General features: G+C 36.1%; 2 protein-coding genes and 1 long non-coding RNA gene across 3 annotated transcripts; 1 reads left to right on the top strand and 2 right to left on the bottom strand.

Annotated features, from left to right (window-relative positions):
* On the bottom strand, positions 1 to 1,952 carry LOC118744969 (protein LTV1 homolog). The gene is made up of 2 exons (XM_036478445.1): positions 1,841 to 1,952; positions 1 to 1,785 (listed from the first exon to the last, which is right to left on the bottom strand). Exons 1-2 carry the CDS (start codon positions 1,841 to 1,843, stop codon positions 286 to 288), a joined length of 1,503 nt encoding a protein of 500 aa, XP_036334338.1. The 5' UTR covers positions 1,844 to 1,952; the 3' UTR covers positions 1 to 285.
* An 8,416-nt stretch (positions 1,953 to 10,368) lies between these two features.
* On the top strand, positions 10,369 to 13,265 carry LOC118744966 (rab GTPase-binding effector protein 1). Its single transcript, XM_036478438.1, has 7 exons — positions 10,369 to 10,505; positions 10,578 to 10,847; positions 10,911 to 11,182; positions 11,262 to 12,088; positions 12,310 to 12,445; positions 12,506 to 12,622; positions 12,684 to 13,265. Exons 1-7 carry the CDS (start codon positions 10,448 to 10,450, stop codon positions 12,957 to 12,959), a joined length of 1,956 nt encoding a protein of 651 aa, XP_036334331.1. The 5' UTR covers positions 10,369 to 10,447; the 3' UTR covers positions 12,960 to 13,265.
* Positions 13,056 to 14,176, bottom strand: LOC118744968. Its single transcript, XR_004993601.1, has 2 exons — positions 14,088 to 14,176; positions 13,056 to 13,578 (listed from the first exon to the last, which is right to left on the bottom strand). It is a non-coding gene; the product is annotated as an uncharacterized LOC118744968 (long non-coding RNA).
* Positions 14,177 to 14,417: the final 241 nt, after the last annotated feature.

Raw genomic sequence — 14,417 nt, 5'->3', positions numbered from 1 at the left:
TAACTCTATTTGCTTCAAAAGAAATTTATTGTATACCGTTAGAAAGGGCATTAACTGACGATATTGTGTGAAATTAGAACTGCACGATCAATTTTATTTTGTTTATTAGGTACAATACGAATTTCGCCTTTTAAGGTGGGTAGTTTTCGCGTAAGGGCAAATTGAAAACTTTAAACGCGAGTCCTAAAAAATTACTGGGCAAAACGAATTTCTAACTCAACCATTTGCTATGAGAATACATTTATAATACATTTTTTGTATTGTTTTTTCACATTAATTTCAAAATTAAACAATTTGTTTACCCTGTTGATTACAATTTTGATTGATTTTTACATGCGTTTGCCGTTTCTTCTCCTCCTTAAAAGCCTGTGCGTTTGCCTTCCGCTCGATACGTCGTTCCATGCGATATTCCTTCAGTAGCCGTTTGCGTTCCCGTTTTTCTTCCGGCGCTTCATCTTTAGGTCTGATAGATAGTACACTTAAAGTAGATATAAGAGACTTATTGCATAGCGATTTCGGGCCATTCGAAATCATGCCTTTATCAAGTTTTGATAGCGCTTTCTCAGTAAGTTGATTATTATCACCATTTCTTAAAACATTTGTAGGCAATCCAGTTTTTGGATCAATTTCTATTTTATTTACTCCCTCATTTGAATCAGCCTTACTGCTGCGACGACTTCTACGTGTTGGCTCTTCGATGAGTTTAGGATGATTGTATATATTGGAATAAGTGGAAAGCACGGATTCACAATCCCATTTTTTCTGCTTATCGTCATTCATTTCCATTTCCACTAGCTCGTCATTTGGGTCTTCTTCCCCCTCCGCAATATTGCGATATCTTTCGACACGTTCGCGATCCCACTCTTTATTGTATGCCTCGACTTTTTTGCCTCGTTTGTGTTCCCTGTAACAAGCCATTAGTACGCGGTGTTTCTGATCCCAGTCACCTTCAATTTCTTCACACGCTAAATCACCCAATTCTGGATCATCGTAAGTTGCATAGAAATGTTCAAAACGGTCATCTAACAGTGTCAACTGTTCATTGCGTCTTATAACGCTTGAGGACATAGAGTACTCAGTGAAGCGGGACTTTGTTTCTTCGTCATCGAAACGACGTTCACGCAACAATGGTCCCAGGCGATCCATTAATTCCTGATCATCAGTTTCGTTTAGATCGTCTGAATCAAAGTCTTCTTGGTCATCTTCTTCAACATCAGATAATTCATCTTCATCATAATCCTCATCCTCGTCATCACCTTCAGCCATTGCCTTCAGCACGAAGTCGTCTTCAAGCAAGTTATCTTCATTATCAAAATCAAAATCTTCATCCAACGCCGCAACTACATCGGGATCCCAGTCAGGTCGTGGTCCGGTAACTACTGCAGCCCTGTTTAGCATTCCTTCATCCTCTTCAAATTCAGAGGCAAATACCGAGCTTGGCAGCGCTAATTTGGGTGCAGTGGTAACGCGACCTTCCTCAATTCTTTTCCGCGCGTGATTTGGGTTTTCTACATATTCCCAAACAACTTCCTGCTCTGGCTTCTTCATATGTTGTAGATAGTCGTAGTCGTCGTCAAAGAATATACCAAATTTCTGTTGCTCCTCTTGACGTTTAGCAGGATCAACTGGGTCGGTAGATGTTTTTGTATGCTTTTGAGATACCGCCTCCACTAGTACACGTTGGGGCGCAGTATCGTCGACCACCAACGGATCATGTTGACTTCTGTGAACCAAATGAAACGTCAAGGCATTTTTGCGATCGATGAAAGCTTTTTTACTCTTGCCCTGAAATATATTGAAAGTAATATAAAATATTAAGAAGCCAATTTGCAGTCCTTACCATTTTTTCCTGTTTCTATCAAATAAATGCAACAAATTTCAAGAAAATAATTTCTAGCTTTATTACGAATCGGCAGGAACAACGTGTGAGTAAAAACCTGGAACAGAGATGCAAACGTTGCATCGGTGTTTTTAATGATATCGGTTTGAAAATCGATCAAACTCGCTTATACCATGTTCGGACCGACAACGAAAACACCCTACAAGAATTGTGTGATGGAAATTAACACATTGGCGCATATTCATAGTCATATTTAGTACTCAACTTAGTCGAAACTATTCTAAGTCACAACTAAAGCTATTCATAGTCGCCTTAGTTTCGACTTTTCTGGCTAAGTACCAACTTAAAATTTAGTTTCGGCTGCAGTTGCAACTAAGTCATAACTAGGAAGAAGTATTTTATCAAATTAAGGGAAAACAGACGAAATATGTAAAAATTAAGTTAGTAGAGGGTGATTTTGATAATATTGAATAATCTCCAATTAAAATTTACAAAGATCGATCCATTTTAATCGGAAGATGAAATTAAATGGGTATTACAATTCTAATAAAGCTAAATCACAAATTTATAACTGGAATAATTTAGATACATTTTCAAATAATAAGTCAGTTTCACGCTAGTTCTTTTAAAGTAAATTTGTGCATAACATTTAGATATCTACTATTTGTATGTTTCATTGCATGCTTTCGATAAACATCGACTTCGCATCACTGCGGTTGTTCTGGCTATTTCACACAATTAACAAGAAAAGATACCTTATTCTTTTGCATAATCATGCAATGAAAATGAAAATTACATAAACGGATGATTAAACTTGACATTATTTAATAAAAATGTATTTTTTCCAAAATATCGTAAAGAAAAATCGACACATTTTCACACTCTTTGTGCTATATCGTAAACTAAGTCGAAACTACTTAGGGCCTGTGCCAAATGATAGAAAAGAGAAAATTTTGACGGATCAAAGTAAAAATCTGTCATTTCTCGTGGTGAATAAGAACGTCAGAATTTTACCTAGCTCATGGGGCTAGGTAAAATTTTGTCAGCTTATAACCATGTATACACATAATATTGCTTGGCGGTAATAAGGAGTGAACATGAAAATGGAAGCTGAAACAGCATAAAAAAAAGCGTACGTTACTTGCAAATTATAAAATAAATATAAATTTTAAGAATTTCAGCAACACACACGAGCACGAGCGTTTGTTTGGTTTTTCAACTGTCAAAATTTAACTCTGCATTTGGCACAGCAAAATTCAATTTATTTGTACACCATAGCAAATTTTTCCACCCCGTCTCACCACGGAGAAAAAAGTTACCGATTGGCACAGGCCCTTAGTAGAAGTCTGAAATGCGACTATGAATAGAGGTAAATTTTAAGTTGATACTTAAATTTAAGTTGCAACTTTGTTAGTTTCGACTTAGTTGCTGGACTATGAATACGCGGAATAGTGCGGAGCCGCTCCTTGCTAGTTCGTCCGCTGCCTCGTTTCCGTAGATGCCCCTATATCCATATTAGGGTAATTTCTTATTGATCAGAAATATAGGCCAGCTCTCTCCTACATTCATCCACTAGCTGAGATCTAACAGAGTTAGAGGAAAGTGCCTGAATAGCCGCTTGGCTATCCGAGAGGATGTTCACTTGCGTTCTCGCGTTGTCTTTGATGTACCTTACTGCCTCCTTAATAACAAACGTTTCGGCCTGGAAAACGCTTGCATAGTCTGGTAGGCGGAAGGATCATTTTAGGTTATATTGCTCAATGAAGATCCAGCACCAACCCCGCATTCCATCTTTGACCCATCCGTAAAGACAGTTAAGCCCTGCAAGTACCCGATATCTTCCTGGTTCCAGTCACTGCGGCTTGGGAATTTCGTGCGGGGTTTATGGTGAACCCAGGTCTTCGACAGAATATAGTCAATGGGCAGCGCTTTAATTTCAGACGGTATTGCATCTAGAATGGAACCGTGCCCGAGCGGTCTTTCCTTCCTGAGCCCAAGGGCACACAGTCTGATGGCGCTGTTGGCAGCTGAATTCTCTATGAAGATATCTATAGATAATAAGTAAAGAAGGACGTTCAAAACGTCCTTCGGACAGGATCTCATTGCGCCTGTTACGCTAGCGGCTGCTGACCTTTGAATTCCGCCTAGCTTTTTAACTACGTAATCCTTAGTAAGGCTGGACCAGACCAGCGCCCCATAAAAGATTATGGGTCGGACTATAGCTGTGTACATCCAGTGCACAACTCTTGGTTTCAAACCCCATCTGTTGCCCAACATTCTCTTGGCTGCATAGAGAGCCACCGTGGCCTTCCTAGCACGCTCCTCAATGTTTGGTTTCCACTTAAGTTTGGGATCCAAAATAACTCCAAGGTATTTCACCTTCTTTGACAGATCCAGTTCCGTTCCTCAGAACCTTGGTTTATTAAAATTTGGTAATTTTGTTTTATTTTTGAAAAGCATAAGGTCAGTTTTCTCCGGGTTTACGCTAAGAGCACAGCTCACGGCCCAGGAATCTACTATCTTTAAAGTCCTTTCCATAATTTCACTTATGACCGAAGGAAACTGACCCGATACCAGTATCGCTACATCATCGCCGTAAGCCACCGCTTTGATTCTCTGAGAATCCAGCTTTACCAGTAGTTTGTTTAAGACCATGAGCCATAGTAACGGTGATAGCACTCCTCTCTGCTCCTTAGCAGAGACACAATTCAAGCCCGGACACAGTGATCAATCCCAGTTTTTTTTTGAATGGCTAATCTCCTTTTCTAATTACAGATTAGGGAGTTAATCTCGAAAATGAGGATAATCTACTTATATGTAAACCTAGTATTAGACTTGACCAGTGAAAGCTTTCATTTTGTGCCTGGCCTATATAAATTGTACTGGGAGCTTTTGAAGGCTTTGGCACAGGGCCGGATCGTGAGCTCGGTTTTGGGGGGCCGGTATAAAAATCAAAAATTTTGTACGCCCAAGTATGATAGACATTTTGGCTGCGTTTCTTTATTCATTCCAGATAATCCCATTTCACAACCAGAATAGACAGAATGCGTTTGAAATATACGTTAACAATTCATCAGGAACGTTCTAAAGAATAAGTAAACTAAAAAGTTTATTCCAAACGTTCAGAATGAATAAAGAAATGCAGCCTTTATTTTATTATATTATATATTGTTTATAAATGAATTATATTTTTACAAATCATATGTTTTGAGTCATATGTTTTTGAGAAAAATACACCGTAGTAATTTTAAAATTTCAAAATTACATTTCTCGACTGAAAAATAAGATATTCGAGCTAGCTCAACGGCACACATTGTGCTTTTTTAACACTTCATGCCAATCAATCGTAGCGCTTTCGACAGAAGCAATATTTTCATATGAAGCAAAATGGCTTTGAAACCTAATTTGATTCCTTTTAAGGAGAAATATTGCCATTGAGCCACACTCACTCCTTGACCTTAAAAAAATTGGTCAAAAATAGTGTTATTTGAAAAAAAACTACACTAAGGGGAAAAAAAATTAAAATCAAATAGAAACGTAGTTGATCTTACTATAAACGTTAACGAAAGTACTGTATATTGGTAAATATTCAATTCAATTACGCGCATATTAAAATGACCGCGTTCGTACTGAAAAAGCATCCGTGAAGTGAATAATCAAGACAAAAATTAAAAAAAAAAATTTAAATTGCATGTTGCCTGCAGTGGAATTCGAACCCGACCATCTCCGGATATCAACAACTTTTGCCAAGCATCTTTGCGCACTCAGCTACACCCAGCCATATAAATTTGCTTTCAAATGTTGAATATCCATCAACACCACAGCACGCGTTTTGTACGGATAAACATATATGTATGTACTATGTATGTATGTGTGTGTTGTCACCGCTCACAGAGCGGCTCTCTGCATGCTTGGGGTGTGTATGTACACTTACATATACTACATACTCAGATGTGAACAGTCAAATATGTGCGTAATAAATTTTGTATGAAAATATTATTTTTAAATACGAACATTTTTAAACGATAATCAAATATAAAGTATTCATTTTTACTATGCATTATTTCCCTCAGTGTATACTAATTTTATAGATTTTGCGGCGAGAAACACGATTTCACTGTTTAAAAAGGGAAACAAATTTCAACCCCTCAATTTGAAAAATGCATTATATATTAAATTTTTTTATTTGCATACAGCTGTGCATCTTCACACAATTTTTATCCCTAGAACGACCTGACTTGTTGTGTTTTAGCGCTATTCAAGACCTTTAATTTAAGCCAAGGTAGAAATCTCTAGGCCCTTTGAGAGCTAAATTATTACGATTCTAAAGTTAAACTTCGAAATTTCATTTGACATTTTATGCAATTTTTTTCTAATTTCGGAGTAAAAACTAGTACAGCACTTTCGAAGTTTGCTTAATTGTTATAAATTGGCTCTCAGAGGGCCTTGGCTCTAATTAAAGGTCTTGAATTGCACTTATTGTTCGAGTGATATAAAATGAGTGAAGGATGCACAGCTGCATGCAAATAGAAAAAAATTCAATAAATAATGCATTTTTTAAATTAAGGAGTTAAAATTTTTCTTCGAATTTTGAACAGTGGAATCGTGTTGCTCGTCTCAAAATATATAATACTAGTATAATAAAAAATATATAATTTTTTTTGTTTTAGAATAAATGCCGTGTATTTTGCATGTTTTTTTTTTCGAAGAACACTACTTTTGACCAATTTTTTTTTAAGGTCAAGGGGTAATTGTGGCTCAGTTGCCACAATTGAAAGGGACTTCCTTTAGCTTTCAAAACCATTTTGTTTCGTATCAAAATGCTGCTTCTGTCGAAAGCGCTCCGATTAATTCGCATGCAGTGTTCAAAAAGCACACTGTGCGGCTTGTCAAAGGACAAGAGATGTATTCTAAAATGCTGTGCATATTTTTCAGATATGAGTTCAGCGACAAAATCTATAAGAAATGGCCAATTTCATATCAGAAAGATATTTCAATTAGTACGAAATTGTTCCAGAAGTAGAATCACAATACCAAGAGTGTAATTGAAATTCTTAACCAAACTCGGATTTCTCGACCGACTCGGATTTGGGAGGGGAAATTTCCCCTATTTGTCCCCCGTAGATCCATGAACGAAAGACACAAGATCACGTAAGAACAAGAGAGTGAAAAAAGTCGATTTTTTTAGCGGGTTCTACGCCATCTTGTTTCACTGGAAAACGAGCGAAAAGTAAATAAAGCAAAGAAAACAACGAAAACCAAAGTTAGCCAAAATTATTGTCAGCCACTTTAAGCGCTCAATTTAGGTAAAATGATGCAATAAAATGCTTGAAAATGTGTTGTCATGTTGAATTAACTCTTCTTTACTTAAATAAAAGTGTAAAATAGTGGTGCTTGTGATGTAAACAAACGCTCAGCTGACGAACCCGCTTTCGCAAACTTTTTTCTCAAAACCAGTTACAAATACAACGTCGCGTTCTTACGTGATCTTGTATTTTTGGTTCATGCTGTAGATCCGGCCGTGCTTTGGCACGCTGTGTTTTAAAAGCAGAGCTGGTATACAAGTAAGCAGCAGATGCAGTGATGATAAAGTTGCCACAATTGTTCTTTTTTGGTACAATTTGAAACCAAAAATTACATTGACACCACCTAGACCTTTTTGGTACGATTTAGAAATGCAGCGCTGTGTATATTTCGATTGGTTTTATATTAACGTTGGTTAAAAATTTCAACTTATTTATACAAATACTTTCTTCCTTCTCAACTTCATACAAACTTCGACTAAATTTGATTTATATAACAAGGTTGGCAATTCCGATTTCTTTTAGAAATGGTTTTGTCTTAAGCGAAGCGCACATTAGCGCGATTCCATCGTTGCGAATACGTTGCGAATTCGGCTGTTAACTTCGAATCCGCAAACGTGCGCACACTTGAGCGATTTTTTCGCGTCGATTTCCGATGTACAATTCATTCAATTTTCCCTTTATTTCGTGTATTTTCGCACTCGGCGTGCCCAAATCGTACAAAATACTATTATTACGAACGTTTTTATTAGTTTTTGTACATTACACGTTTTTTTTTTCTTTGCCTTTATTGCTGTGACACCTTTCTTCTTCTTCTTTGACGCCTTCTAAACGCTGCAAGCCGCGTTTCGAACGCGTCAATAGAGAGGAACATTGAATGTTCGAAAAATTCGCAGCGACGGAATCGTGCAAGTGTGCGCTAGCGCATTAAAATGTATGGGTAGCATTGTTGTAATTTTTGGGCTTGCGGATTCGCAACGACAGAATCGCGCCAATGTGCGCTTCGCTTTAATCTACCTCACACCTTTTATAACGGAGCATGAGAACGTAAAAAATTTAAATATATGCGAGTTTTGAGAACAAATTAAACTCATTAATAACGAACTGAATGTCCTATATTTGCAAACATTTTAAAACTAGCTCAAGGTATATTGTCTATTCCACATTCCTCCGCAAATGTTGAACGTGTCGTTCCTGTTCAGAATCTGATATAAACTAATAAAAGCAAAAGATTATCAAATCTTCTCAAAGTGTTTGTCATGATATACAAATACACACAGAGTCTTTAAACCAAAATGTGACTTACGATCTCACAGAAAGTGAAATACTTAACTACTTTTTATTGTACTTTTAATACTACATACAAAAATGTCGCTCAGCCGCTCACAAATGCCGCTCTGAGCATGGCAACTTCAGTGGTATTTCATATGTTTTAATTAAGCCGCTCATTGCGTGGCCTCGGCCTTAATGTACGTTTATCCATACGAAATTCGTCACCTAAATGCAACTCCATTTCTGCATTAAGAGTCTAAATGCCAAAATCAACCCTAGGATCTTCAAAAATTTCCACGATTCGAACATGGTTTATTGAAAGAAAGTGGCAACATTGCATTTTCGCGTGTACAGTTGCTAGCTGCGTTTCAGTGATCGCCGATCGAGATTTCATTTATTATTTCACATTATTTGGAAAAAGAAAAGTTACACAAATTCAACATCGATGTGATATTAGGTTCATTCCTTATCTTTTTGGACTAAAATCTGAAAAGTGTCAAAATGCCAGAGCGTAAGCAAAATGCGCTCACTAAAAGAGAATAACAGGAAAAGTAAAGGAACGCAAAAAACCAAATTTTTAGTCCAAAGAATGGCAACAACAAAACTAACGTCAAATAAGAACCGAAATGTATGTACAAAACACATTCACACAAGCACAAGCACAATAAACACTTGCTATATCAATTATTTTTTGCCCTCTTCCAATTTCAATTAATTTCTTTTACTTTTTAGATTATTCTCACTTTTAGCGTATTCTTTAATTTCCGTTAATTTAAATTCAGTTGAGTTTGACACTTTTCAGGATTTTGCCAGAAAAAATTCTTCTGACTAAATCTGACTACTTCGGACTGATGAGAGTCACTCTCACTGACTGTTGCTCTCTCATTTTTGCTGTCATTTCCGAGTTAAGGAACGCTTTTTGGACTAAATCTGACTACTTCGGACTTTTTCTGACTATTTCTGGGAGATAAGGAACGCTCTTACTGATAGAAATTTGGCCCAATTTGTGATCAACTCTGTTTTTTTTTTGTTCTATTTAATTGAGGAAATTTCAATTAACAGCACCGACAAATGAATATATACAAATTTTCAGGTATTGTTAAAACAATTCAAGTTCTTGTATTGAATTTTTTGTTTAAGATTTATATTTCCCTTTTCAGTAAGGATTTGCATATTATCTTCTCTGTGCGAATTGGTCGTGTTAGATACGGATCTGAATAAGCGACTGGAACGCGGTTGTTTGTCAAAAGCATGATCCAATTACACTAGATCTGACAAGATGAACCAAAAGCAAAAAGTAATTTTCTGGCTGACATTTGTAATTTCGGCGCCATGTTATTTTCTTTGAAAAGTAATCAAAGAATGAGAAGACGAAGCATAAAGAAAAAAATGCAAGCAATTTTGTAGCACATGCTTGTGCTAACCAATTTATTATTTATGTACGTTTTTTCAACCAATCACCGCGCACTTCATTTTAATTACATTTGAACAAAAAATTTATTGAAAACCGCTTAAAAATTACTGAAATAAACCACCGACAAAATACACATAAAGAAGAAGCAAAACAGAAATAGCAAACTTCAATATTACGAACGCCATAAACTTCTTTTCTCAATTGCTATTACAAATGGCTGCTTCTCAACCGGTCAGATCTGTTCTAATTGGTTCATGTGTCAGAAGTATACGATTTCGAACTCGCGTAAACGGACATTTGCTAAATGCGATAGCATGAACGCTCTTTGAAAAATTATGTTCGAAGGTGCTAAATGTTGCTTTCTAAATTAAAACAAATTAAAATTGATTGGTGAAACCATAAATTCGAAAATTAAAGTTATTTTCATTTAAATGAGTCCGGTGAAACGCCACCTTAATGTTTATTAAGCAAAAAATGCACTGCTTTTATAAATTTTCGGAGGTTGGTATCACTAACCGCAGTTCATTCTGATTGGTTCTACGGAAAGAAGAAGAAAGTTTATAATTTTTGCTAAAGTGCGAAAGTCGATTTTGTGAGACATGCAAAATTTTCATTAAAATGGATGCTAAAGAAAAAAGTACACCTGCTCCCATGGAAGAGTTAGCGCTAGGAGATGGTGATAAATATTAAATTCCTAGTTATGGTGCGTTTGGTTCGTATTTATTGATTGTTCTTAATCTTTCCACAGAAAATTTGCCAGAGCTTATCGAAAACCTTCGGGAAGACCAAAAGAAAATGCAAAAGGAATTCAATGCACAGCGCGCGAAAATGAAGGATCTTTTCCTGCAAAAAGAAACAGAACTGACAAAATGTCAAGCGGAACGCAAAAACTTGCAACGCGAACTGGACGAGCTGAAGAGCCAATTTGTGGTGGCCGATTTGAAGTCGGAAAATGAGTTGCGGGTGAAAGAAATGAAGGCACAGGAGGAAATATCTTCGTTGCAGCAATTAGTACAAGGTTTGGCACGTATAATTGGTTTTCTAAAAAATTTTATTTAATACAACTTTGTGCAATGTCTAGATACAATTGAGGAGTCCACAATACTAAAGGCTGAATTAGAACGATTAAAGGAAGAAAGCAATCGACTTTGGCAGGAAAATCGGGAATTCCGGGAAAATATGCAACAGCAATCGGAATCAACTGGTTTAGCGCCGCAGCAAGTTTTAAATCACGTAAAGAAAACCTTCCGTAAATTTGGTGGCGAATCTGCCGGCAATGTATTATCAAGTAGTTTTGGCCCTCAGGAAAGCATGGATGACAACAATAAAAACAAAAGTGGTAAAAAAGATTATGTAAGTATAATCTAAGTTCATTCTAAATCGAAGCAAGCTAACAAAAACAGTATCTAACAAAAACTCTGCATACATTTAGGCGCATGAGGATGCAGAAGTACTGCGTTCGATAGTGGTTCAATTGCAGGAAGAAATGGAAGCATTGAAAGGAAAGTTGCGTGAAACAGATGATAAATTGAGAAACCAAGAAGTCAGCACAGCGGCAAATGTGGCGTCGAAAGAAACTGATACACCTAAAAATGATCTAGCCATAAATAAATCAACTTCCATAGATATCAGTGCTATTTCCTGTGATGCCTGCTTGCAATATGAAAACCAAATACAAGAATTGCAGGCAAAGAGTGTTGAAGATAAAGCCACAATTATTGCAATGCAAAAAGCAATAGCAATGTCGCGCGAAGATCTACAAAAAGAGGCTGCTCTACGCAAAGACCTTGAGGACCAATGGCAAGAGCGGCGCGAAGCTCACAAAACAGAAGTACAAAAACTGCGAGAGCAAGTAAAATCAAACGAAGAGCAGTTACTGGAGTTGCAGCAAAAGTTTCTCGATACAAAGGAAGAGGTAATGCGTCAACTGCAACGCGTCACAGACGAGCGAGAACGCGTCAACAAACAATTGGAAACTTTACAGGCTGACAATGACTTTCTTTCCGGACGTTATTTGGCCTCATCGGAGGAAATTGAAAGCCAAGAAATCAATTTACCCAACACTGTTGAAGAATTGCAGGAATTGATATTGCAACAACAAAACGACCTTATACAAGCGCGCGTGAGCAGTGAATTTGAGCGTAAAAAGTGTGTAACATCGTTGGATGAAATTCAAATTTTGCGCGATCAGTTGGAGAAAAGCAATAACGAGCGGCTGGCGTACAAGAAGAAGATGCAAGCTGATAACAAGTCGTGGCAGTAAGTGGACAATAAGACTAGTGTATGTTTTTACCTGAAGAAGAATGCAGCTTTACTGAGCGGAAATATGTAAATGAAAATGTACTAACTGTTTAGTATTTTTTTCATTTTTATTGTTTGTATGTGCAGAAATAAGCACAGATTTTTTTTTATTAAATGCATCCTTTATTTTGTTGCACCGTTATAAATACTTAACCTATGCTCCAAATTCGTTTTCTCAGAGATCGCTTGACCGAGCATTTGTTGAAAATTCAAACCCATGAAACAGCCAAGGCTACGCTAGAGCGAAAGGAAGCTGAGCTGAATAGGCAGCTATCGAAATTTCGTGTTGAAGTAATCGAATTGCAGGATTCCATTGTAAGTTTTATTCATAGTTGGCATCATCCACTACTGTAATTACTTCCTTTCCTTTCACAGGAAAAGTTAACCAAAATGAATGCAGACCAAAAGGCAAAAATAAAAATTCTTCAAGACGATTTAGCCACAAGCGAGCAGGTGCAGAAGGATTTTGTGAGATTGTCGCAAAATTTACAGGTGGAAATTTATTATTAATTGTATTATTTTTACTTTATTTTTTATTTAATTTTCTCTGTAGATGTCCTTGGAGAAGCTACGCAAATCTGACACGGAGGTGCGCTGGCAGGAAGACGAGGATGTAGATAATTGTCCCACATGCAATACCTATTTCACAGTGACAGTACGTAAAATTCACTGTCGTCATTGTGGCCATATCTACTGTGACAAATGTCTGACGAAAACGGTGCCTTCGGGTCCACGAAAAAAAATTGTACGTGTCTGTGATATTTGCCATACTCTGTTAACACCAAATACAGCGCCCTACTTTAGTCAGGAACCCCTGCCAAATAACTAAACAAAAATGCGCTATTTCATTTATACTTACTCTTAAGTACTGGGTACTAAATTTAAATTCATTTAGATAGTCTGACAATTTAAATGTCTCGTGAAATTTATTTTCGTTGTCGTCTTTAATATGTTTAATATCTACTCAGAAAAACGAAGTAGAAATAACTAATTTAAATAACAACATTCGAAATATTGAACATTTTCTTTGTTAAATGTATATGTATGTAAAGTAAAACAAAGAAAGAAAGCAGGCATATCCAGTCATAGCTCCACTCATTAAATGAGTAACATTTTTGTTTTTGCTTCACGCAAAGAAAGTATTGCTAATAAACTATTGCCAACAATATATGTATGTAAATGTACATGTATATTTTATTAAAAAAAAAAGCAAAAACTAGTATAGTGTGCAAGTTGAAATAAAATTTAAAATATATTTAAAGCTTTTATTTGTATAACTAAATGCATGCCACTGGAATGCAGCACGCAATGTGCTGCAGATACATACATAAGTATGTATGTATAAGCAAAATGTCTGCGTAAGTAACGAAGCGAGTCATGGTCATTACACAATCTCCTGTTAGTGGTACAGCGATGAACGCTGTTTCAAACGATCAATTAATGAAAATCTGAAAATAGATAAAATTTAGATAATAAGTGTTAAATTTTCAAGATATATATGTATTCATATGGAATAGTGGCTTATATCGAAAGGTTGAGTTTGGTATAATACGAAATTCGCAGCATACGATTATTTATTTCATAATTGATTTTATTGATTGATTATAAAGTTCCATTTATTACGACCCCTTGATTTTTAAGGTTAAACGATTGAGATTACTTCTAGAATTAAAACTTTTTAAACAATTTTTTTTATTTATTAACTTTTTTTTATACATAAAGAAATACTAACAGGAAGTCAAAGTGAGATCTGAGCTACATATGATGATGCCCATCAAATTTCCGTTGTGTTCGAGAATTTTTCTTATACTTGTTAACCCGGGAAATCAGAAATTTTAAAAATACAAATTTCATAAAATTGTTTGTTACTTTATTAGGACACTTTCAGGGCTGTTGTTTGTCTATTTGAGTGAATACCCCTTACGATTCGTTCAGTTTTCCGCACCTATGAACATACCTCACCATAATGATTGACCCAGCAATGTGCCAAAGAGGGAGATCACCAGCGCAACAGCCAAGCTAAAAACTGTATTTCCTGTAACTGTAAACAAATTATTCATACTTGTGGAAATTAAACAAAGTTCAACAAACCATATTTTATAAGCTGATGAAAAAAATAGTAAGCGAGTGGATCGGATGAAAAATGAATAGCATATTCACAGATGCGAAGTAACGAAAACATGTTTTTTGCCAGTTTTTAAAACTATTTTGAAGCTTGAAAGCTATTTACGCGATTTCTCAAATTCGAAAAACCAAGAAGTTTCATAATGTTTCCAGTTATATCAAA

Source organism: Rhagoletis pomonella, unplaced genomic scaffold (genome assembly GCF_013731165.1).
Source record: "Rhagoletis pomonella isolate Grant_MI unplaced genomic scaffold, Rhpom_1.0 Rhpom_scaffold_00008, whole genome shotgun sequence".
Taxonomy (NCBI): Eukaryota; Metazoa; Arthropoda; class Insecta; order Diptera; family Tephritidae; genus Rhagoletis; species Rhagoletis pomonella.
The sequence above is the reverse complement of the archived record's forward strand: the minus strand, read 5'-3'. Positions and strand labels throughout refer to the sequence as shown.

Coding starts and splice junctions, on each gene's coding strand:
- LOC118744966 (XM_036478438.1), top strand. CDS start 10,448: ATGGATGCTAAAGAAAAAAGTACACCTGCTCCCATGGAAGAGTTAGCG. Junction 10,848..10,910: donor GTTGCAGCAATTAGTACAAG/GTTTGGCACGTA, acceptor TGCAATGTCTAG/ATACAATTGAGGAGTCCACA. Junction 12,089..12,309: donor GCTGATAACAAGTCGTGGCA/GTAAGTGGACAA, acceptor TCGTTTTCTCAG/AGATCGCTTGACCGAGCATT.